General features: G+C 47.1%; 1 protein-coding gene across 4 annotated transcripts in view; it reads right to left on the bottom strand.

The window, feature by feature from the left end:
• The window catches only part of CBLC (Cbl proto-oncogene C), a 29361-nt gene extending 10077 nt beyond the window's left edge, over nt 1-19284 (bottom strand). The window contains exons 1-10 of one of the 4 annotated variants that reach the window (XM_054999234.1): nt 18872-19284; nt 14912-15058; nt 11369-11525; nt 8492-8613; nt 5902-6039; nt 4588-4675; nt 3821-3952; nt 2448-2585; nt 1997-2116; nt 1367-1536 (exon numbers count right to left, since the gene is read on the bottom strand). In XM_054999234.1, the coding sequence (XP_054855209.1) occupies nt 1393-1536; nt 1997-2116; nt 2448-2585; nt 3821-3952; nt 4588-4675; nt 5902-6039; nt 8492-8613; nt 11369-11525; nt 14912-15058; nt 18872-19209 (1524 nt within the window). In that variant the 5' untranslated portion in view covers nt 19210-19284 and the 3' untranslated portion in view covers nt 1367-1392. Of the gene's footprint in view, nt 1-1366; nt 1537-1996; nt 2117-2447; nt 2625-3820; nt 3953-4587; nt 4676-5901; nt 6040-8491; nt 8614-11368; nt 11526-14911; nt 15059-18871 lie in introns of all 4 variants that reach the window. The other 3 variants (XM_054999235.1, XM_054999233.1, XM_054999232.1) reach the window with 3 other exon arrangements.
• Between the last annotated feature and the right edge of the window lie 7636 nt (nt 19285-26920).

Genomic DNA, 26920 nt, shown 5'->3' with positions numbered 1-26920 from the left:
TACCCTGGCCCCACAGTCTTTTAAACAATAAATTGGCTCCATCTTTTGTGGACAGCCTCCAAAGTTTTATAAAGAAGAAAGAAAAAATGAGTAGGACAAAAATGACATCGAATAACAATTGCCCCCCTACCCTGGCTTGCAAAGAGTTTAGGGCAGCATTTCAAGGGCAATCTAATAATCAGTGAAGCGCCAGGGGACTGTGGTTTGCCCAAGACTTGCCACTCATGGATCACAGTGGGTTTTGACGAAGCATCATGTATTACCTGAAAGCTTGCACATTCTTGCATGGCTAACCGAGGCTCTGACGATCCAAGAGATTTCCTTTCAACTTGGGAGCTAAACAGAGTCAACCATGGTCCATACTTGGATGCTAACGAAGGCATTGGCAAATCACCTCTGCTCATCTCTTGCCTAGAATGCCCATGGATAGGGTTTGCCATGAGTCAGTTGCAACTTGACAGCACCCTCTTCTTCTTCTTCTTCTTCTTCTTCTTCTTCTTCTTCTTCTTCTTCTTCCTGTCCTCCTTATCCTCCTCCTCCTCTGCATCCCGCTGCACTCTTTCCTTCAACCGCTAGATGGACCTTGGTCTGGCAACCCTCTTCCACGCTTCATTAAGCCATTTGGCACAACCTCTGCATTGTATTTTGTCTACTTTGGGAGCCATCCCACGCAGTTCTGCTCAGAATTATAAGCCCCAGGTAAAGGTAAAGGTAGCCCCCTGTGCAAGCACTGAGTCATTACTGACCAATGGGGGAGGGGGGGGGACGTCGCATCACGACGTTTTCTTGGCAGACTTTTTGTTATGGGGAGGTTTGCCATTGCCTTCCCCAGTCATCTTTACACTTTACCCCCCGGAAACTGGGTACTCATTTTACAGACCTTGGAAGGATGGAAGGCTGAGTCAACCTTGAGCCGGCTGTCTGACCCCGGCATCCACCAGGATCAAACTCAGGTCGTGAGCAGAGCTTGGGCTGCAGTACCGCAGCTTACCACTCTAGTGTGCCTCAGCTCACAGCTAAAAGCTTTGCCTGATCGATCAGCAAACGAAATAACAAAATAGAAGAGAGTCCAGTAGCACCTTTAAGACGAACCAACTTTACTGTAGTATAAGCTTTCGAGAATCACAGTTCTCTTCATCAGATGCATGAAGGGTAAGAAGAAACTTCTTATCCTCCATGCATTTCTTCTTACCCTCCATGCATCTGACGAAGAGAGCTGTGGTTCTCGAAAGCTTATGCTACAGTAAAGTTGGTTCGTCTTAAAGGTGCTACTGGACTCTTTTCTATTTTGCTACTACAGACTAACACGGCTAACTCCTCTGGATCTGTGACCAAACTAAATAACGTCACCGTCTTTTTTACTCACCTGTCTCTCTGCTATCTTGGCCCCCATCAGCTCGGCTGCTCTGGCTCTGGCAGACCCCCAGCGAACAGAGGGGCAGCAGCGGCATCCCACGGGACTGAAGAATGTGGGCTTTCCTGGGGGAGGTTAGGCAAGGGGCGCTGCTGCAGCCAGTGATGGGTGGAGGAGGCAGTCTGCAGAGGAAGGAGAATAAATGTACTATTTCTATCGCTCTACATCCGTCACCATATAGCAGTCTTTACAACAGCCACGCAAGGTAGGCCCGTGCACTGGCAAAGAATGGGAGACTCTTTCGCTTAGGTTCACCTAACAGGTTCATAATGAGATTCGAACTGGCAGCTTTCTCATTCATAGCACAGCCTCTGCATCACTGCTCTGTACCCGCTCTCTTCAGCAGGGATCAGTCCCAGGGACACTGAGACATCCATACAGCACTCTGGGCATTACAGCCACATGTCCTGCCTATACTACATTTTCCACTGAAGCACTTGGCTTCCACAAACCGTCTTATTTCAACAATCTTGCAAGACACACCCTCCAATTTGCTCTGCAGAAAGACTCCCCCCCCCATCCTCCCTGGCACACCTGCATTTCAAGACACTCTTGCATCCTGAGCTTGCAGGTGCGACTCACCTGATAGGCAGGATTAGGGAGGGGCGAATTATTCGGCTGTTGCGGACGGCTTACCCGAGGGGGTACCGGAGGGGTTTGCAACTCAGCGTCCAGGTGTGGAGAGGAAATGGGACTCTGCACCTGGAGGGAAACGACAGAATCAGTCCAAATCTCCCCCACCCCACTCCAAGCACACTTTCTCCAGTCATGGCCACCTCTCTTCCCCTAACCTCGCCTCCCTCCCCATTCTCCATCATACCGTATGTGTGTCTTATGTGCCATCACACATGAAGGAAAGTTCTCCAAAACGTCCTATCATTAACAGACTTGCTCAGATCCTGCAAACTGGAGGACGTGGCTTCTTTTATTGAGTCCAGCCATCTCATTTTAGGTCTTCCTCTTTTCCTCCTGCCTTCCACTTTTCCTAGCGTTACTGACTTTCCCAGAGAATCTTCCTACCATAGATACTGACCCCACTTCCTTTCCGCATGAGCGCCAGCTGCTGCAGCACAGACTCCACATCCTCCAGATCTCCTTCATCATCCTCTTCCTCTAGGCCAGGGTTCTCCTCCTTGTAGGGGTCAATGAGGATGTCCTCGTGACCCCAGATCTTGCAACGGCAAAACGGGCAGGTGTGAGCTTCAGAAAGCTGGGGGGTGGGACACAGAGGGCTCTGTTAGGATCCGGCCTCCTCCCACCCGGCACAAGGCAAAGGGGAGAGAGAGCTGGTCTCTCTCTAGCTTTTGAACTCGGATTCCCTTCTATACTTTATCTTCCTTCTCTGTCCTGCAACTCTTTTTTCAGCCTGACAAGCGCACAGAACCTTGGTGCACAGTTGCAAATGCACCGTTTTTTGTGGTCTGCATGAGCATATTTTAGTAGGAATATTAAAAGGAAACAGTCAACACGCTGCAGTCTCTACACTTTTTTTTTGGCTATAGACAGAAAAGGAAAATAGGGCAAGAGTTAAGGGAGAATGTGGAACAACAACAACAATAATGACTGCACTTATATACTACCCTTCTAGACAGATTAGTGCCCCACTCAGAGAGATGAACAAACTCAGTGTTGTCATTATCCTCACAATACAGCTGGGGAGCTGGGCTGAGAGGAGGGGCTTACCCAAGGTCGCCTGCTGAGCTCATGGCAGAAGTGGGAGTTGAACCAGCAGAGTGCTGATTCACAGCCCAACCACTTAACCACTATGCAGCAGCAGCATATGCCTGGAAAGTCAGTGTTGTCATTATCCCCACCATACAGCTGGGGAGCTGGGCTGAGAGGAGGGGCTTACCCAAGGTCGCCTGCTGAGCTCATGGCAGAAGTGGGAGTTGAACCAGCAGAGTGCTGATTCACAGCCCAACCACTTAACCACTATGCTACAGCATATGTCGCAACCAACTTACGGCAAACCCAGCAAGGGGCATTCCAAACCAGTGAGGAGCAGAGGTGGTTTGTCGTTGCCTTCCACCACACAGCAACTCCCATCTTCCTTGGTAAGCTCCTATCCAAGTACCTAACCTGCTTAGCTTTTGAGATCTGATGAGATCAGGCATTGATCGATACCATGTCATCCCACTGACACTGAATGTAGAATTAACTGATATTTTCAAAGGTGCAAAGAGAACTGATGTGTGATGGTACTTAATCAGTGAAGGAGCGATCTAAATAGCAATGCCAGGAGTGGCCAGAACAGGGCTGGATTGGGAGTCAGCTCAGCCATGGGGCCTACGCCAAGAGAACCCAGCAGGGCTGCTACACACCCTAGCTAGCTTCTGGCTGCCAGCGGCCCTCAGCACTCACCAGGGGACTCAAAGGGCCAGTCCCGCCCCTAGGCCAGGAGCTCACCTGCCATGTGCTGAGGCAGCTGTGGCACAGCAAGTGCCCGCACGGCTGGATCCGAACATCTTTGTCATTCTCGGCACAGATCTTGCAGAGCTGGAAAGTGGAGCCCACCTGGCAATACAGCTCAAACTGTTCCTAGAAGAGACGGAGAGGAAGAGGAAATGGGAAGAGGACTTTCAAATGCACTGAGAGGAGAGCCAGTTTGGAGTAGTGGTTAAGAGCGGCAGGACTCTAATCTGGAGAGCCGGGTTTGATTGCCCACTCCTCCGCTTGAAGCCAGCTGGGTGACCTTGGGTCAGTCACAGCTTCTCGGAGCTCTCTCAGCCCCACTTACCTCACAGGGTGATTGTCAGGAGGATAATAACAACATACTTTGTAAACTGCTGTAAGTGTGGCATTAAGTTGTCCTTAAGGGCGGTATACAAGTCGAATGTCATTATTATGTTATTATAAATGCGCACCTGAAGGGAACTTGGGAAGCACACCATTTTCTAGCCGAGTTTCACTTTCAGAGAGCATCTGCACTGCAGACTCAGCACATGGGCATATGAGGATTACCTCCTTCCCCTCCCAACTGTTGATTTATCCCTACACACACACAGCAATATAAAATCCAGTTTCCCCCCAGTTAAGTTCCCCAAAACGGCATGAGCCTGGCTTGGGAAAGGGGAATGGCTTGGGTGTTCCCGACATCAGCGGCATCTCCACCCGCCCTAGTTTGGGAACTTGGCCTAGGGCTGAGTGAGTGTAAAAACAGAGGAAGGACTTACTTGTGAGATTTGAATCCTGCTTTGGGATGAAGCCTCCATTAATTCAGTCAGGTCTGGATTGATATTCTTCCCATCTGGATAGAGGTAGCTGCAAGAAGAGAGAAGGACCATGTTAGAATTGACTTCTGGATCAGTCGGTGTTCAGTGGAGTGAGATGTTTCATGATGGGGGAAAGGCACTGGTTCCTGTTCATCTAAAGATGTAGATCCAGAGGAGTTAGCCGTGTTAATCTGTACTAGCAAAATAGTAAAGAGCCCAGTAGCACCTTTAAGACTAACCAACTTTATTGTAGCATAAGCTTTCGAGAGCCACAGCTCTCTTCATTGCATGTGATGAAGAGAGCTGTGGCTCTCAAAAGCTTATGCTGCAATAAAGTTGGTTAGTCTTAAAGGTGCTACTGGACTCTTTACTATAATCTAAAGACAATAACAGTGCAAAGCTGAGCAGAGTTACTCCATTCTAAGCCCATTGATTCCAAGGAGCTTAGACTGGAGTAATTCTTCTTAGCCCTGCAAGCGTACTTCCGGGGTATGCATATGTTGAAGGTATAAAAATAAATTAGGGAAGGTGACACTTTGCTGCCTTACATATTATCAAGAAGATTTAAAACAAGTTTGGGGTCAAACTCCACAGGAGCAGCTGCGTTAGTCTGTCGCAACCAAAATGACAAAGAGACTTGCGACACCCTAAAGGCTACCACATTTTATTCCTTGTATCGCCACAAGAACTGCATTAATATTTCAGATGCCACAAACCATTTCGTTGAACGATTTAGCGTGTTTAAAACACACACTATCCCTTGGAGTTTATTTTCAAAGCAGTTTTTAAATTTTTTTTAAAAAATCTTTTCTATTTATAGTTACATAACACCTGATTTTGTCTTGCTTGCCAAGTTATTCTTCTATTGCATGTAATGCTTGACAAAAAGTTGTTTGACATGGTATGTCTTATAACAAAAAAATGTTTCAATAGAAGTTTTAGAACTGTTGGAAATTAAAACATATCAGTTCCAAAAGTGGGTTATAGTATGAGTTCATGAAAAAAAAATCAACTGTTGCAAAACAAACAAATAAATAAAACTGATGCCTCCAGCCGTGTCTTCTATTCCCCATCTTGCTAGGGTTCCCAACTCCAAGCTTGGAGAGGGCAGAATTTGTAAGGGACTTCAGCAGGACATAATGTCTTAAAGTCTGCCATCCAAAGCTGCCAGGGGAACTGATCTCTCGAGTCTGGAGATCAGCTGTAATTCTGGGAAGGCTCCATGCCCCACCTGGAGGTTGGCAACCCTGCATCCTGCTGCGCCCCATCACTTACAAGCCCTCCTTGTGCCCGTCAATCAACGCCTGGAAGAGTGGTTTGTTTTGTGGGATGGTTTGCAAGATGTTCCCCTTATCTGTCACGTAGCCGATGGCCCACTCGCCCAGCCGGGTGCAGCTGAGCCGGAAAATGTAGCTGAAAAAAAGCAGGTTAGTCAGTCTTATGGAGATACTGCAGGGGGCGCTATACCACAGGAGGTGACACTATTTGTGCCCTTTAAACCCCTGATTTTCAAAGCTTGTGTGCTGTGCAAGGAAGGAAATTCTTGAAAGGGAAAGGACTCTTAATTACTAAATGTGCTCACCGTACTTTAAAAATCAAACATCACAGCTATTCAAAATACTCGCCCGTCATAGAATCTGTACAGAGTTAGGGAGCTGAGGCGTGCTTCAGGACGAAGCAATTCCTTGTTGGACTTCCCTCAATCTTGAGTTGGCTGGTTTTAGGAGGGGACACTGGAGATCGGTGATTAGATTGCCCATAATGCGTGTGGAATTGGGGGGAGGTTATGGATCGGGGCTGTTTGGAAAGGACCACCTCTTTCCCCCATGTCTTTCCCTGAATGAAACTTACCCCCCTTAGCTGTGTTGAATCACCAGTGGGGGAAAAGAAGATAGGCACAATATGGGGCCAGTTGCAGAGGAAGAATTTAAAAAACTCTTTCTCAGCTTCACAGTACCAATATATGAAATGAAATCCTGTCCTCAAGTCATAGCTGACTTATGGCGACCCCTGGTGGGGTTTTCATGGCAAGAGACTAACAGAGGTGGTTTGCCATTGCCTGCCTCTGTAAATCTGGTCTTTGTTGGAAGTCTCCCATTCAATTACTAACCAAGGCCCACCCCGCTAAAATCTGACGAGATCAGTCTCTCCAATATGTACCACTCACCTTTTCCACTGGTTGATTTTTGTAGCTAAATTACTTCTTGTGTGACCCCCCCCCACCTTCCCAAGTTTGTCCCTGCGCTTCCTCCCTACAGAGCCAGGCCTTATAACTCTGGTTTGCTACATGGCCTGGTCCCCTGCGCCGAGTGAGAATCCCCCACAGACGACCACGAACAGGAGGAATTGTAACTTGGTATTTCTCTCCCTCCCTCCTCCCCTGCCCTGTGTCCCACATGGCTAGCACAATCATATATGAGCCTCCGGGCTTGAGAAACAGTTCACTGGGCTAGTCATTTTATCTTATCTTCAAGGCTGCTTTAAAAAGATCCTGCTGGGTTCTGACCCGACCCGGTTTGCTGTACTCTGAACCTAATAACGGGTGCTAAGATATGTGGTCAGATTTGGTTCAGAAGACCATGGCAGCATTTCAAGAAGCCAGGAAGGGGCAGTAGGTGTGCCAGGCTGCGAAGAAAAATACTTCCTTGTGTGTTTATGGTGTTGGAATGGTGCCACAGAAGGCAGAGGTGATGCGGCAGAGCAACTTGTTGCTTCCAATCTCATCTTTAAGTAGCCTCAGGCAAACCATTCTTGCAGCTTTCTTTCTACAAAATGGGCTTAAAATACCAACCTAGCTTACAGGGCTGCAGCAAGGATTACTGCAGCAATAGATATAGCAATATTGATATATAAAGATCCCTGCCATAGGAGAGATGTATATTGAGATGTATAAGTATCAATAAACCCTAACGATGGCCGTTTCCAGACGGCCCCCCGCCTCGCGAAACGTCGCGCGTCGTCGCGCGTCGTTGCGCAGAAAACGCGAAATATCGCGTTTTCTCGCGCGAGTTTTGCGCGACGTCGCGAGGCGGGGGGCCGTCTGGAAACGGCCCTGGATAGCCCAAGTGAGCCTGATCTCGTCACATCTCAGATCTCAAATGAGCCTCTCTCCCGGTCTCCCCTATGTCTGTAGGGGCGGTATTTGACCATCTACCCCCCATATATGAGCGACCATGAGTGGTCAAGCTGAACCTCCACCTCTGTCAGATGCTATATGGTTTTTTATATGGTGAGCAGGTGTTTTATTAGACAGCTGTGTTAAATTATTGTGATTTTATCTCTGTGTATTATATCTACTGTTGTAACCCGCCCTGAAGCCGCTTGCGGGGAGGGCAGGATGTTATTGTTATTGTTATTGTTATTGTTATTGTTATTGTTATTGTTATTGTTATTGTTATTGTTATTGTTATTGTTATTGTTATTGTTATTGTTATTGTTATTGTTATTGTTATCGTTATCGTTATCGTTATCGTTATCGTTATCGTTATCGTTATCGTTATCGTTATCGTTATCGTTATCGTTATCGTTATCGTTATCATCGTTGTTAGTGTTAATGATAATGATGATAATAGTGATAATAATGATAATGATGATGATGATGATAATAAAGTTAAGCGGGGTCAGCCTTGGTTAGTAATTGGATGGGAGACCTCCAACGAAGACCAGGGCTGCAGAGGCAGGCCATGGCAAACCACCTCTGTTAATTTCTTGCCATGAAAACTCCACCAGGGGTTGCCGTACGTCAGCTATGACTTGAAGGCATTCTCCACCACCAGATATGAAGTGCTCTGAATATTGAAAGCTCTCTCTACAAATGCTAAGGGGATACTGTTATTGAAGAGCAGAGCAAGAGGCTTTGCTTCACCTGCCGGGCTTGCTGGCGTATGCTTGCAGTCGCTCCTTCACTTCATCGTAAGTGAGGAAGGCCATATACCCGGGGTGCGTCACTGCGAGGTACGTCCAGTTCTTCAGTAGTGTTGACCACGGCTACAAGGAAAAGCAGATCAGGAAGTGTTTGAGAGCTATTTTCACATGCTGGCGGCAATGAACTAATGCCACAAAAAGCAGCTTTAAAAAGAAGTTCAGAGACCTGTCTTTGAAAATGCTTCAGGTTATGTCCAAATCGGAGATTGCACAAATTGTAACCTACCAACAAGAGGTAAAACCAGTCCTGGTTCCCAGCAAGATCTCTCTCTAATTGTGCTTGACACCTGTCACTGGGGGGGTTTCTCTTTTGTGGCACTGCTGCTGTACCTTTATCTGCTATGTGAGGGGCAACAATCCAACTGGTGCGGCTTTCCCCTTCATGCAGGCACAAGAATAGGAAAAAGCCTCACCTGGTGGACTTCTGTCTATCATATAACAAATAAAAGCATAAAAACTCTGAAAGTAAAGGACCAAGAGATCAAGAATTCATGGAGGTTTTAGCCAAACTAGCAGATGAGTTAGGAGAATTTGGTCAGGAACCGGAGACTTCTCGGGAGGGGGGAACGCCACTTCATTCCCAACTCGCTGACAGCAGATCAATCAGCTTTTGGCCATTGTCAGACACCTCACTTTTTTTTTTTGTATAGACAGTTCCTTTATTTTTTTCATGTACCTTTCGGTTAAAAACAACCCTTGGTACAAGAAAGCAAAGCATTGCAATCAAAGCAAGGCCTTCCTTGCTGTTCGTCATCAACGGAAACTTTGCTCCTCCACTTTTAGCTGCTGACCCCCACCCCCCAACGCCCTGCCTCCTGCCGCCCACGTTTGGCTGCCTTGAGCTACTGACCTAAATAAGCCACATCCTGTCCCGTGGTCAGCATCTCTCCAGCAATAAATGCACGAGCATCTCTGTACAAAAGCTGTCCATGAAGCAGGGGCAACAACCTACTCCGTTCCAGAAGCAGCCCACTGAGTCAGTCCCGTCTGTGAAACCCGCAGATCCCAAACTAGTTGAAAGGCTGTTTTCAAAATACTAAGAGGTAACTCTAGAAATTACTAGAAAGGATTGCCTTCTTTAAAAAAAAAAAAAGCCTGCCCGCGCTTCTTTTGCCCGACACACAATGAGTCTCTATACATGAAGTATCTTACACGAGGACGCTCAAGAGTAGTGAGACGCAATGTTCGCCGGGAAGCGTAGTTTAAAAAGACAGAGCCAAATGCTCTGTCAATTTCACCTCTCTACAAAGAGGCTCCTGAGAGGTTTTGTTAATTTCATCTCCTCCTCCTCTAAGGCTCTGTCAATTTCACCTCCGCTTCCAAGAGGAAGATAAAATTAACAAACCCTCTGAGAAGCGATCTCTGCTGTGCAGAGGGGTGAAAGTGAAATTAAACTCTGCTTCCCGGCTAACACTGCATCCCCCTACTCTTGAGTGTCCTTGTGTAAGATGTCTCGTGCAGAGAGACTCCATGGAATTTAGCAGGCAAAGGGAAGGATCCAAGCCGTTTCTCCGCTAGTGTAAAAGGGAGGAGGGGTGTTGGGATTTTTGCAAGTGTCCTATGTTCAGTCATGAAAGAGTTAAATTGTTATTCTGTTTGTTTAGTCAGATAGCTAGTTAGCATAGGACCACTTAAGCTTCAGTAAAGGTTCCCGCTATAGAAAGAGGAGTCTTTAGTCTTAATGAAGGAATCTAGGATTGTCTGTCGGAGGAGCCAGTTTATTGGGCGGCATTTAGCTAGTAGCAACATTTATTTTTATTGCTCTTTGTTTCAGTCCTCTCTGTACTCAGTCTTAGGGCCAAGCTACAAGTGACAAATGACACAGGTTGGACACTTGTCAGCTTCCCTCAAGGTTTGATGGGAAATGTAGGCATCCTGGTTTTACGGCTTGGCTCTCCAGCTGCTGTCCAATGGGACTTCTCAACTGTCACTCATTCTGCCAAGCTGCCTACATTTCCCATCAAAACTTGAGGGAAGCTGACAAGTGTCCAACCTGTGTCATTCGTCCCTTGTAGTTTGGCCCTAGTCTCTAAGACTAAGTTTCTCTCTCTAAGCTCCTAGTCTAGCCATCAAGATGTAGTTATTTAGCCTGTTCTTTATTTTCTTACCAAATGTACCCTTTTTCTTTGTTATGTAGTAAAAGTATTTTTATAGAGCTAAAACCACAGAAGTCTGTCTACTTATTTCCAATGCGCTATTACCAAACTCTGCTGCCTCACTTACTTATACCTTTTTAATCTCTCACACCCCAACAAGGGGGTACTCTTTGACCATCCAAAAAGGCTACGCTGGGGATCATGGAACTTGCATGGACAAAATCCATGTGGGATGGAGGCCACAGTAAGGAGGGGAATACGGTGAAACTGAGCAGAAAAACTGGCTGAATCCAACCCCAAGTGCTTCCTGAAGATAAAAATGGGAACCCTTTCAGCTGCTATGTTTTGTTTTTCAGGTCAGCAAAATCAATAAATCAAAGGCTCAGCAGTTAAAGCAAGCTGAAATCAGTATCAGCAGGCAGTACAGAGAAACAGCTTAAATAGTGAACCCTGCCTGCAGATTTGGAACTGATAGATCCTGAACCGGGGTTAACAAAAACATAGAACACCATATTCAAAACAAAACTTGGCTTCCAAGTTCACATCCGCACACGCGCATGCGTCCAGGTGCGTGCGCACACAACCCCCCCGGATTTTCTTAAAATGCCAAAATGTTCCAAACATTCGGGTTCTTTTAAACCTGAGAGCTCAGAAGTCCTGAAAAATTTTCAACCTTGGGAATAATTCAGACATCCACATTTCCAAGCTTTCCCTGGATGTACCTGGAAGAGGCGAGTGAAAATGTCAAATTCAAATACGGAGATGTGCCCGTTGCATGTGAGGTCTATGGTGGACCTCAAGGCGATGGCCATTGGCCCAGGGTCTATGGGGTGCACCCGATGGAGTCCTTCTTGAAACTCGGACCAGGAAACCAGGCTCCTGGAGAACAGAGGTTGACAGGACTGTATTTTAAACAGAGAATGGACCTGAGGATATTGATACAAGGAATACCTGCGCATCAAACCTAGTGGGTATGTATCAGTGTAACCAGCAGGGCTTCTTCCGAAGTATCCTGGGAACTGTAGTTTGGTGATTTCTCTTAGACTACTTTTTGTAGAACTACCAGGATTCTCTGGAGACACGAAATGACTATAAAACCAGTTCGGTTTGTGGTGCAGGTACGCCCTGGGAGGGACAGGACATTTCTGAAGGGCCCCAAGTAAGAAAAAGATTGTTGATTTATGATATTCACCACCAGGAGATGTCATGGCTAGCAGCGGAGACAGCTTTTTTAAAAAACGGAATGAGATAAATTCCCAAAGGGTAGGTTCATCAACAGATCTAAGATGCGATAGCCAAATGGAACCATTGTGTCTGCAATCTGTTGAGCTTTAGATGCTGGAGGGTAGATGCTTTCCAAAGACTTCTGTTGCTGCTGAAGAAAGAAGATTGGACTAGATGGCCCCTGATCCTCTGCTGGTGTTCTAATACAATATATATTGGATGTGGCAGAATGGGTGTGTGCGGAAGCCAGCCCACGTAGCTGTGCCTGGCTAGATGGACAGACAGCAGGCAAGAGAGATGGCTCATCTCCACGCTAGACATTTCAGCCGGCCACACAGCTGTTACAGGGACAAGAGAAGGCTGTGCTGTTTGGTTTTTTAGTGATCTGTAGGCAAAAGAGGGACCAGGTCTTCTGCTATAGGCATGGAGTCTGGGAGCATTACTAGAGCATCCTTGCGATGTATGAAAAATCAAAAAGAGTCCAGTAGCACCTTTAAGACTAACCAATTTTATTGTAGCATAAGCTTTCGAGAATCAAGTTCTCTTCATCAGATGCATGATCAGATGCATCTGATGAAGAGAACTTGATTCTCGAAAGCTTATGCTACAATAAAATTGGTTAGTCTTAAAGGTGCTACTGGACTCTTTTTGATTTTGCTACTACAGACTAACACGGCTAACTCCTCTGGATCTTGCGATGTATGATGTCACTTCTGATTAAGCTACTGGAAGAGACGCCATACACCACTCAAAACCCCAGTCCCTAGAAGTTCCTAGAGTTGTTCTAAGCTGGAGACCCGAGTTGGCAACCCTTGTGTAACCCGCTTTGAGTCTCAGTGAGAAAGGCGGACTATAATAATTGTAAATAAATAAATACTAACCATGAAGAACAACCTGGGAAGGAGAGTTAGAAAGCTGGAGGGAAGTGCAGGACCAAACATCAAGGGGAGGGTCTCTTGGGGCAAATGGGGCAGCGTCCTACTAATTGAGGCTGCCCCACCCACTTCCGGCAGAGGGAGTTTTTTTCCTTTGGTCCAGGCCCACTCTTCCCCGGGAGGGGAAGGGAAAGAACATAGTTCAATCAGGGATTCTCTCAGATGTAGTAAACTCCTGGCTTCCAAACTCCCAATGGTCTCTTTAAAGCTTCCATTTTCTCAGAATCAGGCCTATATAACAGAATTAATCCAAGCTTTAAAATAAATAAATAAATATATGCCCATTTGACTTAGGACATTTCGCTCTTCCCGTTTATAGAAGAAGGACGCTCTCTTTCATAAGAGAGGGGAAACCCAGGACAGGCGGAAGATTCATCCAGATATGTGCATTTCACAATGACATTTTGATGTAGCAGAAACATTCTTTTGTGACAACAAAAATCCCCTATTTAATCTCATCCCTGGCTCTGAGAAAGGCGATGGAAAGAAATGTAGGTGGGTAGCTGTGTCTGTCTGCAGTAGAACAGCAGGATTTGAGTCCAGTGGCACCTTAGAGACCAACAAAATTTTCAAGGTGTAAGCTTTTGAGAGTCAGAGCTCTCTTCTTCAGACAGAAACCTCTTGAAAACTTACACCCTGAAAATCTCGTTGATTTCTAAGGTGCAGGTGGACTCAAATCCTGCTGCTTAGTAATTGTTGAATAGAAAGCTGCCGTTTCCTTTTCCTACCCCACCCTGTTCCACGTATACAGTTTCTTGCCCTCTCTCAAACCAAATTGCTTTCAGTCCAATCTGCCATCCTATACACACGTGAGAATGAATCCTGTTGCATACAGAAGGACTTGCTTCTGGTAAAACATGCAAAGTATTGCACCGTTTGTAATAAATGAAAGGCACTTTGCATATTTTGTTACAAAGACTCCTGAAAATAGTTTCCTCCTGAAAACAAAGGTGTTGGACCTATTGAAAGTCTTTTTTTGTAGAACCAGCAGCTTGTGAAATCTAGTTGGGGTTGATTGTATTACACAAGAGGGAGGGAATGCCTTTGAGTTCTACAGGTTGTTTTCCTGAGTGTCACTTCACAGTATGGAAAATGGGTTCTCGGTTTGGAGAGTGGAAAAGAACAAAAGTCCAGTAGCACCTATAAGACTAACAAAATTAGTGGTAAGGTAGGAGCTTTCGTGAGCCACAGCTCACTTCTTCAGACTGAAGTGAGCTGTGGCTCACGAAAGCTCCTGCCCTACCACTAATTTTGTTACTCTTATAGGTGCTACTGGACTCTTGCTCTTTTCCACTGCTACAGACAGATTAACACGGCTACCCATCTTGGTATGGAGACTACTAGACCAAATCAAGATCCTCAATGTCTTTGTCTCATAAACTGGATTAGAGTGGTGAGTGGTGGGTTTTTGGACCTGGGATTGGGCATGTAGCAGGATTTGTCTCCTGCATTATCCTGTTATTGCAAGCGCAAAACCAAAAGTTGTTGCAGTAAATTGGCACCTGTTCAGGAATCAGTTATGAATTAAGGGACTGTAGATTCAAATGTCATCATATCTTCTAATCAGCTTACTGATTGCCTAGGGTTGCCAATCTCCCTGAGGATCTCCTGGAATTGCAGCACCACAGTGATCAGTTCCCTTGGGAAAAATGGCTGCTTGGGAGGGAGAATTGTATGGCATTATAGCCCACTGAGGTCCCTCCCCTCCCCAAGTCCTGCCTTTTACAGGTTCCTCCCCCCAAATCTCCAGGGATTTCCCAACCCTATGACAACCTTATCTGATGTTACGTATTTTGTAATCTGCTTATTAATGGACTGAAAGTTGTTATATTGTAATCCATCTTGAGTCCCAGCGAGAAAGGCGGACTATGAATGAAAATAATAATAAGTCTTATTATTGCAAGGGAAGAAGATGGGAGCAAAACCAGAACTAGTTGGCGCTGCCTACCATTGATTGCCCTGCCCTCCGTTCCAGCCCCCCAAGGGGTACCAGCTTCTACCGCCCACCCCAAATGGAGCAGGGTTCTATTGCAGTGAACGGAAGAGGAAGAGGAAGCTGCAGGGAATTCCCACAGCATTGAGAAGGAAAGTTTGTCAGTGTCTCACCTGCCTTCCCACGTCTCTCTCCAGAAAATCTGTGCCTCTGGCTTGTTGAGCTTGTATGTGCAGCCGTGGTCTCTCCCTTCCGGGAACAGTGCTTGCAGTTCAGCTAACATGTGACTGAAGATCAAGGAAAGTTTCGTCAGGTTTCGCCTTGAGGAGAGAAGAAAGAGGACACGGGCTCAGTCCACCTGTCAAATATCGTGGGTCATAACATGTCAGTTTGAACGGATTTGCCCACAATGCACGGAATTTGGAAAAATTCTCAGAGTCGGGGAACCTCAGGCAAAAGGAGCTGCCCCAGTCAAGCTGCCATGTAACATTTCGGTTTCCTACAACTTGGGAGGTGCGAGCTGTCATTAATTCTATTTCTATTCTATTCATTCAATTTCTACACCTCCTTCCCTACAAACGGGCTCAAGGCGGGTTACATCAAACATAAATACAATTTAAAACCACATTCAAATCATGACAATCATAAATACAGTTTAAAATTTACAGTTTACAATTCCCAAGATGGCGGTCCATAGCCATTAACTGTTTTCAAGCAGAAATGTGATTCTTGAAAAAAAAAGGAAACAACTCCCATCTTTCAAGTGGAAAAAGTCATGTCACGAATCCAAACAAAGCTTTAGTTGGGGAAAACCTATGCTTTTGGTGGGATGCTACACCACATGGACGTACATGAAGTGTCCTTCAAAGTCAGTATTGTCCAATTAGATTGGCAGTAGCTCTTCAGGGTCTCAGGTAAAAATCTTTCCCATCACCTGGTACCTAATCCTTTTATCTGGAGATGCTGAGGATTGAACCTGTGGCCTTTCTGCGTGCCAAACAGATGCTCTGCCACTGAGCCCCGGCTCCTTCCCTACCATGGCTAAGGGGCTAGAGAGAAATGTTGACATCTGCTGAGTCTGGCAGATCAAATTTAGAGTTGCCAAGTTCCAGGTGGGGCGTGGAGATCTCCTGGAATTATAACTGAGATCCAGATGTCAGCGATCAGTTCCCCTGGTGAAAATGTCTGGAGTTGGGTTCCCTGGAGTTGGGAACCCTAAAAGGCACAACTGAGTAGGGGTGCCAACTCTGTGTTGGGAAATTTGGAGTCCAGGCAAGGCAGGGTTTGAGGACTTTAGTGAGGTGTAATGGCATGGCATCCACCCTCCAAAGCAGCCATTTTTTCCATCATCTGGAGATCAGTTGTAATTCCAGGAGATCTCCAGGCTCCACCTGGAGGCAGGCACCCCTGAGGCTGCCACTTCAAAAGCTGGCGAGCCCAGTTTGAAACACAGCCTTCCTTTGGGTGTCAAGGGCCTCACTGAGGCCTTTAAGCAAAAGGCCTTAGTCGGAGGCCTGGTACTGGCACAAGGCTCCGGTTGCCAAGCAACCAGCCCCATCGCCCCTGATAAAGAAAAGCGGCCCAGTCCAAAGAAACCAACTGGGTGTGTGGGGAGAGTTGCCCGCTGCTCGCTCCAACCTGGGCCTTGAATAACAGGAACTTTTGGACAGCAAGAGGGGACTTGGAGACCAGCAGAATGAGGCCTTGTCCCTGACAGGGTTGCCAACTGACCGGAGGGCACCAAGCTTTCTTGTCCTTGTCCTACAGAAATCAGCAAGGAAAGCTTTTAACGGCTGGAAGATAAGAATGATTGCCTGCCGAGCTAAATAAAGTGCGATAAAGCACCGGGAACACTCTGCTCTGGGAAATTCCCTTGTCCGTGGACCCGTCGGCCCTATCCCACAATCTCTTGTTACCTAGGGGTCCTCTTCACCCCAAGTTCTGTGACTGCCCTGAACGTAGCAGGCTTTTGCCCTCTTTCAGAGATGCAAACAGGAACACTGTCTTGTTCTTGCAGTAGCTCACACCTGAGACCACAGACACACAAGGATTGATAGCCGAAGCCAACTCTTCTTCTGTTTATTTATCTTTGTCCTGCAAAGAAAGTGTTTGGTTCCTTGCTAGTCCTAAATGAGGCACACCAGCTGCACCACAGAGAACAGCCAGCTAGCATGTGTGGCTCTACCACCTCCATTTTATCTTCAGTGAGGGGAGTTGGGCCAAGAGACAGGGGTTGGTCCAATGTGTTGCTCAGTTGTGTGGCACAGCAGGGATTCGAACCTGGGTCTTCCCCCATGGTAGTGGCTGGAGATCTCCCGGAATTACAACTGGTCTCCAGGCCACAGAGATCAGTTCACCTGGAGAAAATGGCTACTTTGGGGGGTGGACTTTATGGAATTATGCCATGTCAAGGTCCTTTCCCTCGCCAAACCCCCACTTCCTCCAGGTTTCTGAAGATTTCACCTCCCCAGATCTCCAGGAATTTCCCAACTTGGAGCTGGCAACCCTAGCTGCACAGTGCCGTTAAGTGTTTCACGTGCAGGTACCGTAGAGACAAGATGTACTGTATTTAGAAAAATTAATTGCTAGAGGGAACAGCAATTCTAGAACATATGTACTAAAAGAAGTCAAAGGATATCTCCTTAAACTTATTGAAAGTTTTAAAAAATAGGGCTATCCTCTCTGAAAGTTTTAAAAAATAGGGCTAAGGTTTGCATTGGAGGCCCGACATGCTGTTATTGGCAGAAGTGAGGCAGGCAAAAGCTGCCTGAAAAGCCCTTTTCAGCTGCAACAGGGAGTGCTGAAGACCCTTAACACAGAACCTGACGAGTTTTAAGTACCAACTTGAAAATATTTTTATTCGCTGCAGGATTTCTGCTGCTCTCTCCCCACCTGGTCTGCCTAATCTCTGCCCCTTAGTCTGGTGCTCTGATGCATTCTCTAGCTTTCTCCTCCTGTAGTTTTCAACTAGTATCTTATATTTTGACTGCTGGTGGAAGCTGCCTCTGGAGCAGTAACTGAGAGCGCAGGAAAGAAATGTCGTTAATAATAATGAAAAACAGAGACCATAAAATGAACTCTGCTGTCTCTCAGGGTAGTAGGAATAGTCTATGATATTATTCTGCATTGCTGAATGATTTATATATGCTTTGAAAATCGCCTACTATCAGATTTTGTGATAGATCTTAACATTTTTTTGGTCAACTGTCCTGGTGTATGGGTCCCCTTAGGGTGCATAAGGTTAAAAAAACCCCTACCCTTGATTTTAAAGGATTCCCTCTTATCTATTTACTTGTTGAGATATAATGTATAAATTCTCCTTCTTCTTCAAGGAGTACTTGAGAGTTAGGGCCTGTTTATGATAAACATGCAAGTAGAAAATACAGTCAGCTAAAATTAAAACTAAACTAAAATACGTTGATGCAAAAATCAGTGGAAATACAGCAAAACCTCAGAAGCAGCATACTGAAAACATAATTTTTTTAAAAGCAATTATTTTCAAAATCTAAAATCTGGTTAAAAACAGCATGAGTATTGCCTTTAAAAAGCCACGAGAAAGAACTTTTTAGAGACCTGTGGGACATGAACCTGTTTCAAGGCCCTCTGGAAATGACTGTTTTTACAATAAAATAATGTCAGAAAAAGACAAAAGGGATCCATGCAAAAGACAAAGGGATCAATGTACTTTCAAAGGTTAGGGAACCCACAATTTGGGGGCCACTGTTGAAAAAGCCCTGCTCATCTCCCCTCTTTGACAGGGTAGGTGCTGGCGACAGGACACTACCAGCCTAATGGGTATTTTTAGGAGCTCCACCTTAAATCTTCTGGAAAGAATATCTTTTATCTTAAGAGCTACTTGGCAGGCAGAAATACTAGAGGTGCAGCAGCTTATTATGGGCACACAGTGCGGGGAACAAGCCTTTTCAAGGTTTTTTGTTAAGGAAGGGCAATTTCTGGGATGCTCCTTTTTTTAAAAAAAAAATTCGGGCAGGTTACTTTTTGCAAAGTTGAAATCCAATTGGAACAGCTTCCCCTGGGGTGTTGAATAGAACACACTTCTTACACACGTCAGGGCAATGTAGCAGGAGCCGTGCAGTGAACAAAAAACCTCAAATCCTCTTTCATTTGTTTACCTGGAAGCTGAACCCTCTTGGAAGATCTCGTCTTTGTCTCTCTTGAAAAGCCGCGTGGCTTGCTTAATCTTTTCCAGCAGGTTGCTGAGGAAGACATGGAAATATCCTCCCTCCCAGAGCTGGGCCCCACAAGTCCAGGATTGTTCCCGAATGAGCCGCAGATGCTGGTGTGTCTGAGGCAAAATGTGGGGCAGGTAAGGAGGGCTGTTTCGGAGTCCCAGCTGAGGCTGGCTCACCAGCTGCTGCAGCTTCGCCAGTCCTTGCAAGGCCTTATCCAGGGAGCGGTGAGCCGAGATCCACCGGGGAATGCGGGTAGGCCCTAGTAGTGGAGCAGCCATGGCAGAAAAGGGCGAGGCTCAGGTGAGGCCGAGCCCAGCAAGAGTGCCAGCTAGGGCGAGGGCACTGTTTGCATGCGTCAGGGAGTAGCAAAGCCAGAAACCGGGGAGGGGACGGAAGAAGGGAAGGTAAAACCAAAAGGCAAAGAGCAGAAAGAGACAGAAAACCACCCTGCAAAGGAAACAATCAGTAAACAGCCTCCAAGCTCAAGGCCTCGACAGCCCACTCACAGGCACACGCCTTCCCCTGCAGCGGGCCCAGACCACACAGTAGCCACAGCAGCCAGGGAAAGAGCATCAGCAACAGCCGTGGACAGTGTGCAGTGTGCAGAAGCCGGGCTTGTTTGCTTGCCTCTGGGCATCACACCTCCCCATGCCCTGATTCTCCTCCTGCCGCCACCGTTTCACATTTATTTGCTGCCACCATGTGCCAGGTGCTGTACAGGCAGCCAACTCTCCACCCCAGGCAGGATTCCTCTGCCTTTCGCGTGCAGAAATTTCGCAGGACGCTCTTCTCTGTCTCTTCCTCTCCGTGTCAGGGAATGCTTTTGCAACAAAGCTTCAGGGCTGTTCAAGGCACGGTGAGCCCGAGCAGAACCAAAAAAGTCAGCCACCCGAACAGTAGAAAAGCTGAGAGTCTCTCTACAGGAGACATCTGACACGTGAAAAATACATGTCGGGAGATGCAATGGTAGCCGGGAAGGGTAGTTTAAAAAGACAGAGCCGGCGGCAGGGCAAAGGCTTTGATATACACCAGAGATGTGTGAAGGGGCTGTGAAATGCCAGAAGGGAAACTTCAGCCCATTATAACCTCTCCAGGTCCAAGCCCGGCTCTGGAAGGCAGCTCCAGCCCATTTCCATTCCTCACTGCCCTCTGGTTGTTGTGATCCCACATGGTTTTAGACTGAAGAGGTAAAATTGACAGAACCTTGGGGAGGTGAGGATGAAATTAACAAACCCTCTGAGGAACGATCTCTGCCGGCTCTGTTCTTTTTAATTACACTTCCTGGCTAACATTGTTTATTCCTAGACTTGACGAACACGTGCCGAGGTGTCTCATGCAGAGAGACTCTGAGTGCAAAGGATTTACAGCATCATTTATTCTTATTTATTTATTTTATTCGATTTATACCCCGCCCTGCCCACAGATGGGCTCAGGGCAGCTAACAACACTAAAAATACATTAAAAAATCACAAAAACATAAAATCAATCATTAAAATAGTCCAGGAGCTGGCTATTTAAACAAACATTGGACGTCCGTATACGGGCATAGCAGATCGCCGAGGGCAGCCCCAGAAGAAGTGGTGGTCTTAGATGGAAGAAAGAGGACACCCGCTGGCACTTAGCCGAAGGCCCGGCGGAACATCCCCGTTTTACAGGCCCTGTGGAACTGTAACAGGTACTGCAGGGCCCGGATCTCCAGCGGGAGAGTGTTCCACCAGGCCGGGGCCAAGGCAGAAAAAGCCCTGGCCCTGGTTGAGGTCAGACGGATGTCCTTTGGGCTGGGGACCACCAGGAGTTGCTTGTCTGCAGAACGCAACACCCTGCAGGGGACATAACAAGACCTGGTGTCCATAGGGCAACGGATTCACAGCAGAAACTTTCTTCCCAGAGTGATTTATTTGACTCCTGCTGCTGTATTGTCAATAATTGGTTTACGCTTCCTGGGGAATGTCAGCATAGAGCAAGTCCCTGAACAAAGGAACTGACTGTCAGGAGGAAAGGGGAGAGGACAAAGAGAGGAAAGGAAGCAAGTGGCAGAGGGAAGAACCTCAGCAAAACAGAAATTGAAGGGGGCTGGCAAAAAGAGTCGAGAGCCGTGCTGTTCAAAGGTTAGGTGACAAGATTCACCTGAGTTTTAAGGAGGGCTTTGAGGAACAGAGTGAAGGGGCAGAACTTAAGGGGGAATGGACAGGGCATCCCTTCTGAAGCGGCTGCTGCATTCTTCTGACGTTTCCTGTAGGGATATTAAAACTTAGGCCACACATGCAGGTGGCAATGAAGTGGCAGAGCCCTGACAGGCTAGGAGGGACTGCACTAGCGGAAATGCTAGATTCCAGCTTTGATCGTTCTGCCAAACTCCAACCCCACAGAAAATGAGCACTGGAGAGAAAGAGAGCTTCTAACCCCTTCTCTTTGCTTGCTGTCCTGGTTTTCTACTTGCAGGGAATTTTGCATTCTGGTGGAGTATTCCAAACTGCAATCGTCCACCTGTAGTCTGAAGCTGTGCTGTCCATTTCATCCCCCAGACCCAGAGAGGGATGGAGGTGGTGTTTTGGGGCTCCAGGCATAAGGGGGAAAGGAAAGAACTGGGGACTCCTTGTAGATCTTGCAGTGCAGAGTTTTCTTTGGTGGTCTGGAGAGCCTCACAGCACAGAGAGAGGAGAGAAATCAGGAGCCCTCCTTAGCAACAGGAAAAAGCGTTCGAGGGAGGAAACTGGGGGCAAGGAGTGCGGAATGTTCTACAACTTGCTTTCGGTGGTGCGATTCAGTCCAGGAACAAAGGCAGCCTCTCCGAACAGAAAAGCAATTCCAGGTCACGTGTAGAATCTTTCCCCACCTCGGAACAACCACAACCAGCTCCACCCGTAACATCTGGGAAGGGGAGCGGAGCAGAGAAAATATTTCTCAGGCCAAGCTGAGCTTTTTCACCTCTCTTTTTAGAAAAACAACCCTCAGGCTACAGTTTGCCCGGCAAGAGTCATCCCTTCTTCCATGGGAGGAAATGTTGGATAGTGGTTAGAGTGTTGCCCTGGGACTTGGGAGACATGGCTTCGAACGCTGCTGTTAAAAACTAATTGGGTGACCTTAGGCCACACTCAGCTTAACCTACCTCGCAGGGTTGTTGTGAGGATAAAATAGAGGAGAGGAGGACGAAGTAAGCCACTTTGGGTCTCTATTGGGGAGAAAGGCAGGGTAGAAATGAAGTAAATAAACAAACAGAACATGTTCGCCATCTTTTGTTTTCCAAAATGCAGACATTTCTGGCAGATTACTTCTGAGCTCATGCGTGGCATTTTGCGGTTCAAATCCCGCTGTGAAACTAACTGGGTGACCTTGGTCCAGTCTCTGTCTCTCTGTCTCTGCCTAACCTACCTCACAGGGTGGTTGTGTGACTTGAGGATAAAATGGAGGAGAGGGGAGCCACATATGCTGCTCTGAGCTCTTTGTAGGCAACATGGGATAAAATTGTCCCCCTTATTCCATCAGGGAAGGCATTAGTGAGTGGGATAGGGCAGGCACTCTGCGCATGCTTAAAGACGTCTTTTTGCATATCCCAGGACAGAGTGTGGGCTTCGTAAGCACATGGCTGGGGCTAAGTATGAATTTTTCTTGTGCAGATCAGCTTTGCAGCAAATGATGGTGGTCTCATTGTTGGAGCCAGGAAGAGGGGAACGCAGGTGGCCAGTATGTTTGCACAGGATGGGGGGGGGGGTGAGGATTGAGAGTTCCAGAGTTTCCAATCAAAGAGGGGGACAGCCTGGGCTTGAGTCACAGGGTTGCCCCTCCCCGTCTTGGATCAGCAGGGCTGGATGGTCGTTGTGCAAGCAGCCATTTCTCCGGTGCTTCCCCCGATTTTGGCTGACATTTTTGGTTAAACGTTCAGGAGCTGGAAGGGGTGGGGCAGCTGCCAGCTGGCCAGGAGCAGATGGGCGGCGTAGGACGTGACTGGCTGTACCTGTCTATCCGGCTGCCACCGGCTCACCTGGGAGCCCCACCCAGCTCTGCTTTCCCTGGAGGCCAGCCCAAGAACTCCTTGCAAGGGGAGGAGAGAGGGGAGAACCCCTGAAAACTCGTTCTGTACAGCAGTGGCCGCCAGAGGGGGATGTTGTCCTACAGCTTTTGCCTGGTAGCGCAGCCACGTTCCCCCCCAAATGGCCTTTGCAAGGTGTTTTTGCGCATTTTGTCCTGTCTAGAATGTGCATGTTGAACTTGATCTAGAGACCACAAAACCGCTGGCTTTGTGTTTCTAAGTTACCACCTTATTAGAAACCAGATTTTTGGAAGGACGGATGTTCCACATGGCCTTGAAGCCCGGGCTTAGGGTTGCCAGCCTCCAGGTGGTGGCTGGAGATCTCCCAGAATTACAACTGATCTCCAGGCAACAGAGATCAGTTCCTCCAGAAAAAAATGGCTTCTTTGGAGGGTGGACTCTATGGCATTATATCCCACTGAGTCCCCTCCCCAAACTCTGCCCTCTCCAGGCTCCACCTCCAAAATCTCCAGGAATTTCCCAACCTGGACCTGGCAACCCTATGGATTATCCTATTATTTGTAATGGCAAGGGCTTGGAAATCCAAAATGGAAACGGGAGCGGGCTGATTTTTTTTTACTTTCAGAGGCTGAACTATGGGTCGGGAAGTTCAGATCTTTCTTCTGCCACAAACTCACTAAAGCATAGCTAGGGATGCAAACTATGGGTGAGGAATTTCCTGGAAATTTGGGGTGGGACGGTGGGAAGGAGAGTAAAACTTGGGGAAGGGAGGGACCTCGGTGAGGTATAATGGCATAGATTCTGCCTTTCAAAGCTGCCATTTTCTGCAGGGGAAATGATCTCATAGTCTAGAGATCGGTTGTAATTTCAGGGGATCTCCAGGCCCTACCTGAAAGTTGGTAACCATGAATGTGGACATATCTGCCCTTATCTGCAATAATGAAATCGTAATCACAGCCTCTGACCGGAATAGCCCAGGCAAGCCCAATCTCCTCCTCCTCCTCATCACCACCACTATTATTACTATTATTATTACGATTATTATTACGATTATTATTATTATTTATTAAATTTATAGTCTGCACTCCCCAAAGTGGGCTCAGCGCAAATTTCAACAGACAAATGAATACAATAAATGAAACAGTAAAATCATAGAATCACAAGATCCAACGGCATAAAACTTAGCTCCACAACATAAATTCCCGGTGTTCCGGGACAAGATTCCTTTCACCCTTCCTTGCAACCCATATAAGGAGAAGAGAGGGGGTGGAGACCCGAGTCGATGCTCAGTGGGTCACTACTCATACGTGGGGGCAGATGGTCATATTACGCCCCCCCCACACACACACACTGGTAGGACACCAGCAGGGAGGCTGATTTAGTGGATCTAAATGCTGACCTCAACCATATGCCTGGTGGAACATCTCTGTCTTGCAGGCCCGCCGAAAAGATACAAGATCTTGGCGGGCCTGAGTGTCTTCCGACAGAGAGTTCCACCAGGCCTCCCTGGGGCCGGAGACCACCTGTAGGTGTTTTCCTGTTGATCTAAGCGCTCTCCAGGGTACATACGGAGAGAGGCGATCCCTCAGGTATTCTGGTCCCAGTCCGTTTAGGGCTTTATAGGTTAAAACCAAAACCTTGATCCTCATCCGGAACTCCACGGGAAGCCAGTGAAGCTGCTGCAGAACTGGAGTCACATGTGCCCTGCAGGGCTGGATCGATGGGGGGGGGCAGGGGGGTAGTCTGCCCCCAGTGCCGCCAAAGAGGGGGCGCCGGACGCAGCTGCCAGCCCCGGGAGCGCGTGGGCAGCAAGACAGGGGGCACGCTTGCCACATGCCCCTTGTCCTGCGGAGCTGGTGGCAGCAGCACGGGTGGCTGGGAGGCTGCCCGCGCCATTGTACGGGGCATCAGAAGCTAAGCAGGGTTGGCTTGGGTTAGTAATTGGATGGGAAACCTCCAATGAAGACCAGGGTTGCAGAGGCAGGCAGTAGCTAACCACCTCTGTTAGTCTCTTGCCTTGAAAACCCCAGCAAGGCTCACCATAAGTCAGCTATGACCTCACTGCACTTTCTACCACCCACCAATCCCAGCCCACCTTGTCAGCCTGTTGTAAGGATTTCTAAAATAATGCATGTGAAGTGCTTTAAACCCTGGAAGGACTATGCATTGGAAACACTTTTCTGGAATGTGACAAAAAAAACCAGTTGTTGGTGGCTTGAGAGTCTGAAATAGTTTTGCACATTTCACTATAACAAATGCGCCACAGGAGCCATTCCATTCTTCCATATAGCCACATCTGTAGTGCATTTCTATTCTAGGTATTACTTCATCAATCATTTTTGTTTTCTCCCAGCAATTTCCTCCTCTTGCTCTAGCTGGGGAAATGTCACTATTTGTATGGGCTGCGGTTGAACGTTCTTGTTTGACGTCTAGTCATCCTGAAACTCTTTGTCTCTGGAGTCCGGCCAGCAGCTTCCACAGAATTTCTTCTTGTTTACTCTGAATTTTTTTTAAAAAAATGTAAATGATTTCCCAAACGAACCCCAACCAGACGTTAACTCTGGGTAAAAAAATAAAAATAATAATCATGGTTAACTGTAAATCTGTTTTCACTGTGAGTGAAATCTCCCTGTTCACAAGGTCAGAGTATTTTATTCTGGATTAATGTAAAGTTGCTGCCTCTTCATATTTTTTTCCAACTTTTGGGAATCCTGCCGTAGTATTCAGAAAAGGCTCACCATAAGTCAGCTATGACCTCACTGCACTTTCTACCACCTACCAATCCCAGCCCACCTTGGCCGTTTCCACGGGGAGCCGTGTGGAAACGGCCCTTGTCATTTCTACACCTACAACATTGCCACCTACATTTCTAGAGCACCATCTCACTGGCATTTTTTCTGTAAACCTTACAACAGCCCTACGAGGTAGACCAGTGACATTATCCCCCCCCCCATCTGTATTATAAATTCAGGAGAATAGAAGCTTGTCTTAGGCTACCAGTAAATTGTGACCAAGAGGAGATTCAAAACAGGCTTGCACACACACACACGCCCGTATTTTCTTAACCACTGTACTTTACAGCCAGACTCAATATTTGTATTAGCCGAAATGAGTCAGTTGGAGAAAATGAACCTGTTAGGAGCTCTCCTCAGCTTCTTTGTTTAGCATGTACCACAGGAGGAAGCTCTTTGAAGAATTTGCATGGATTTATAAGGAAGGCAAAGGTAATCCACTCAATAGCCTTGTTCCACTAATTGCCAACATGTGCAATGAGAAATGAATTCTCTCAAGGCTTCTGGGAGTCCAAGAGGCGGCCTGTTGTGTCTCTGCCTTGGCCTTTCCTCCTTGCCAACGGCAACTGCTGCATCTCTGCACCAAGTGAAATTAAATGGCCTTGTGCCACCTGGTGCAAAGATGCATCAGTATTAGCTATCTTTGCCAAGGTTGCTTGCCACCATTTTGCATGGGTCACTGTCTTGGGCTTGCTTCCGTCCAACCTGAAAGAATGCACATCACATTTTAATTTGCAGAAATGCGGGTGGGATGGTGAGTGATTCTTAATTCTTCCTACAGACTCTAAAAACAAATTGAGGGTGGGTAAGACTGATGTATGCCTCTGTTTTTGATTCAAAATCACGACACAAGAATCAGCGGGCATTTTGGGAAATGCAGTCTTGTACCCCTTCGATGAAGATATGGGATCCAGCCAGCTGTTTCACTCAGTCTTGCCCAATACCCTTTCTTGCTAGTGTTTGTGTCTAGAGATGGGCACAAACCGGGAAAAAAATGAATCATGCAGTTTGTGGTTCATCATCAAATTTCACGAACCACGAACTTTCACGAACCTGTCCCTGGTTTTGGAACAGGTTCCTTTGGTTTGTGAAAACATCACATCCAGGTCAGAAAATCGTCACTTCTGGGTCAGCAGAAGGTCACTTCCAGGCCAGCAGAGGGTCTGCAGGAAGTCCATCCCCTGTTGCCTAGGAAATTGATTGATT

This window comes from Eublepharis macularius, chromosome 15 (genome assembly GCF_028583425.1).
Source record: "Eublepharis macularius isolate TG4126 chromosome 15, MPM_Emac_v1.0, whole genome shotgun sequence".
Taxonomy (NCBI): Eukaryota; Metazoa; Chordata; class Lepidosauria; order Squamata; family Eublepharidae; genus Eublepharis; species Eublepharis macularius.
The sequence above is the reverse complement of the archived record's forward strand: the minus strand, read 5'-3'. Positions and strand labels throughout refer to the sequence as shown.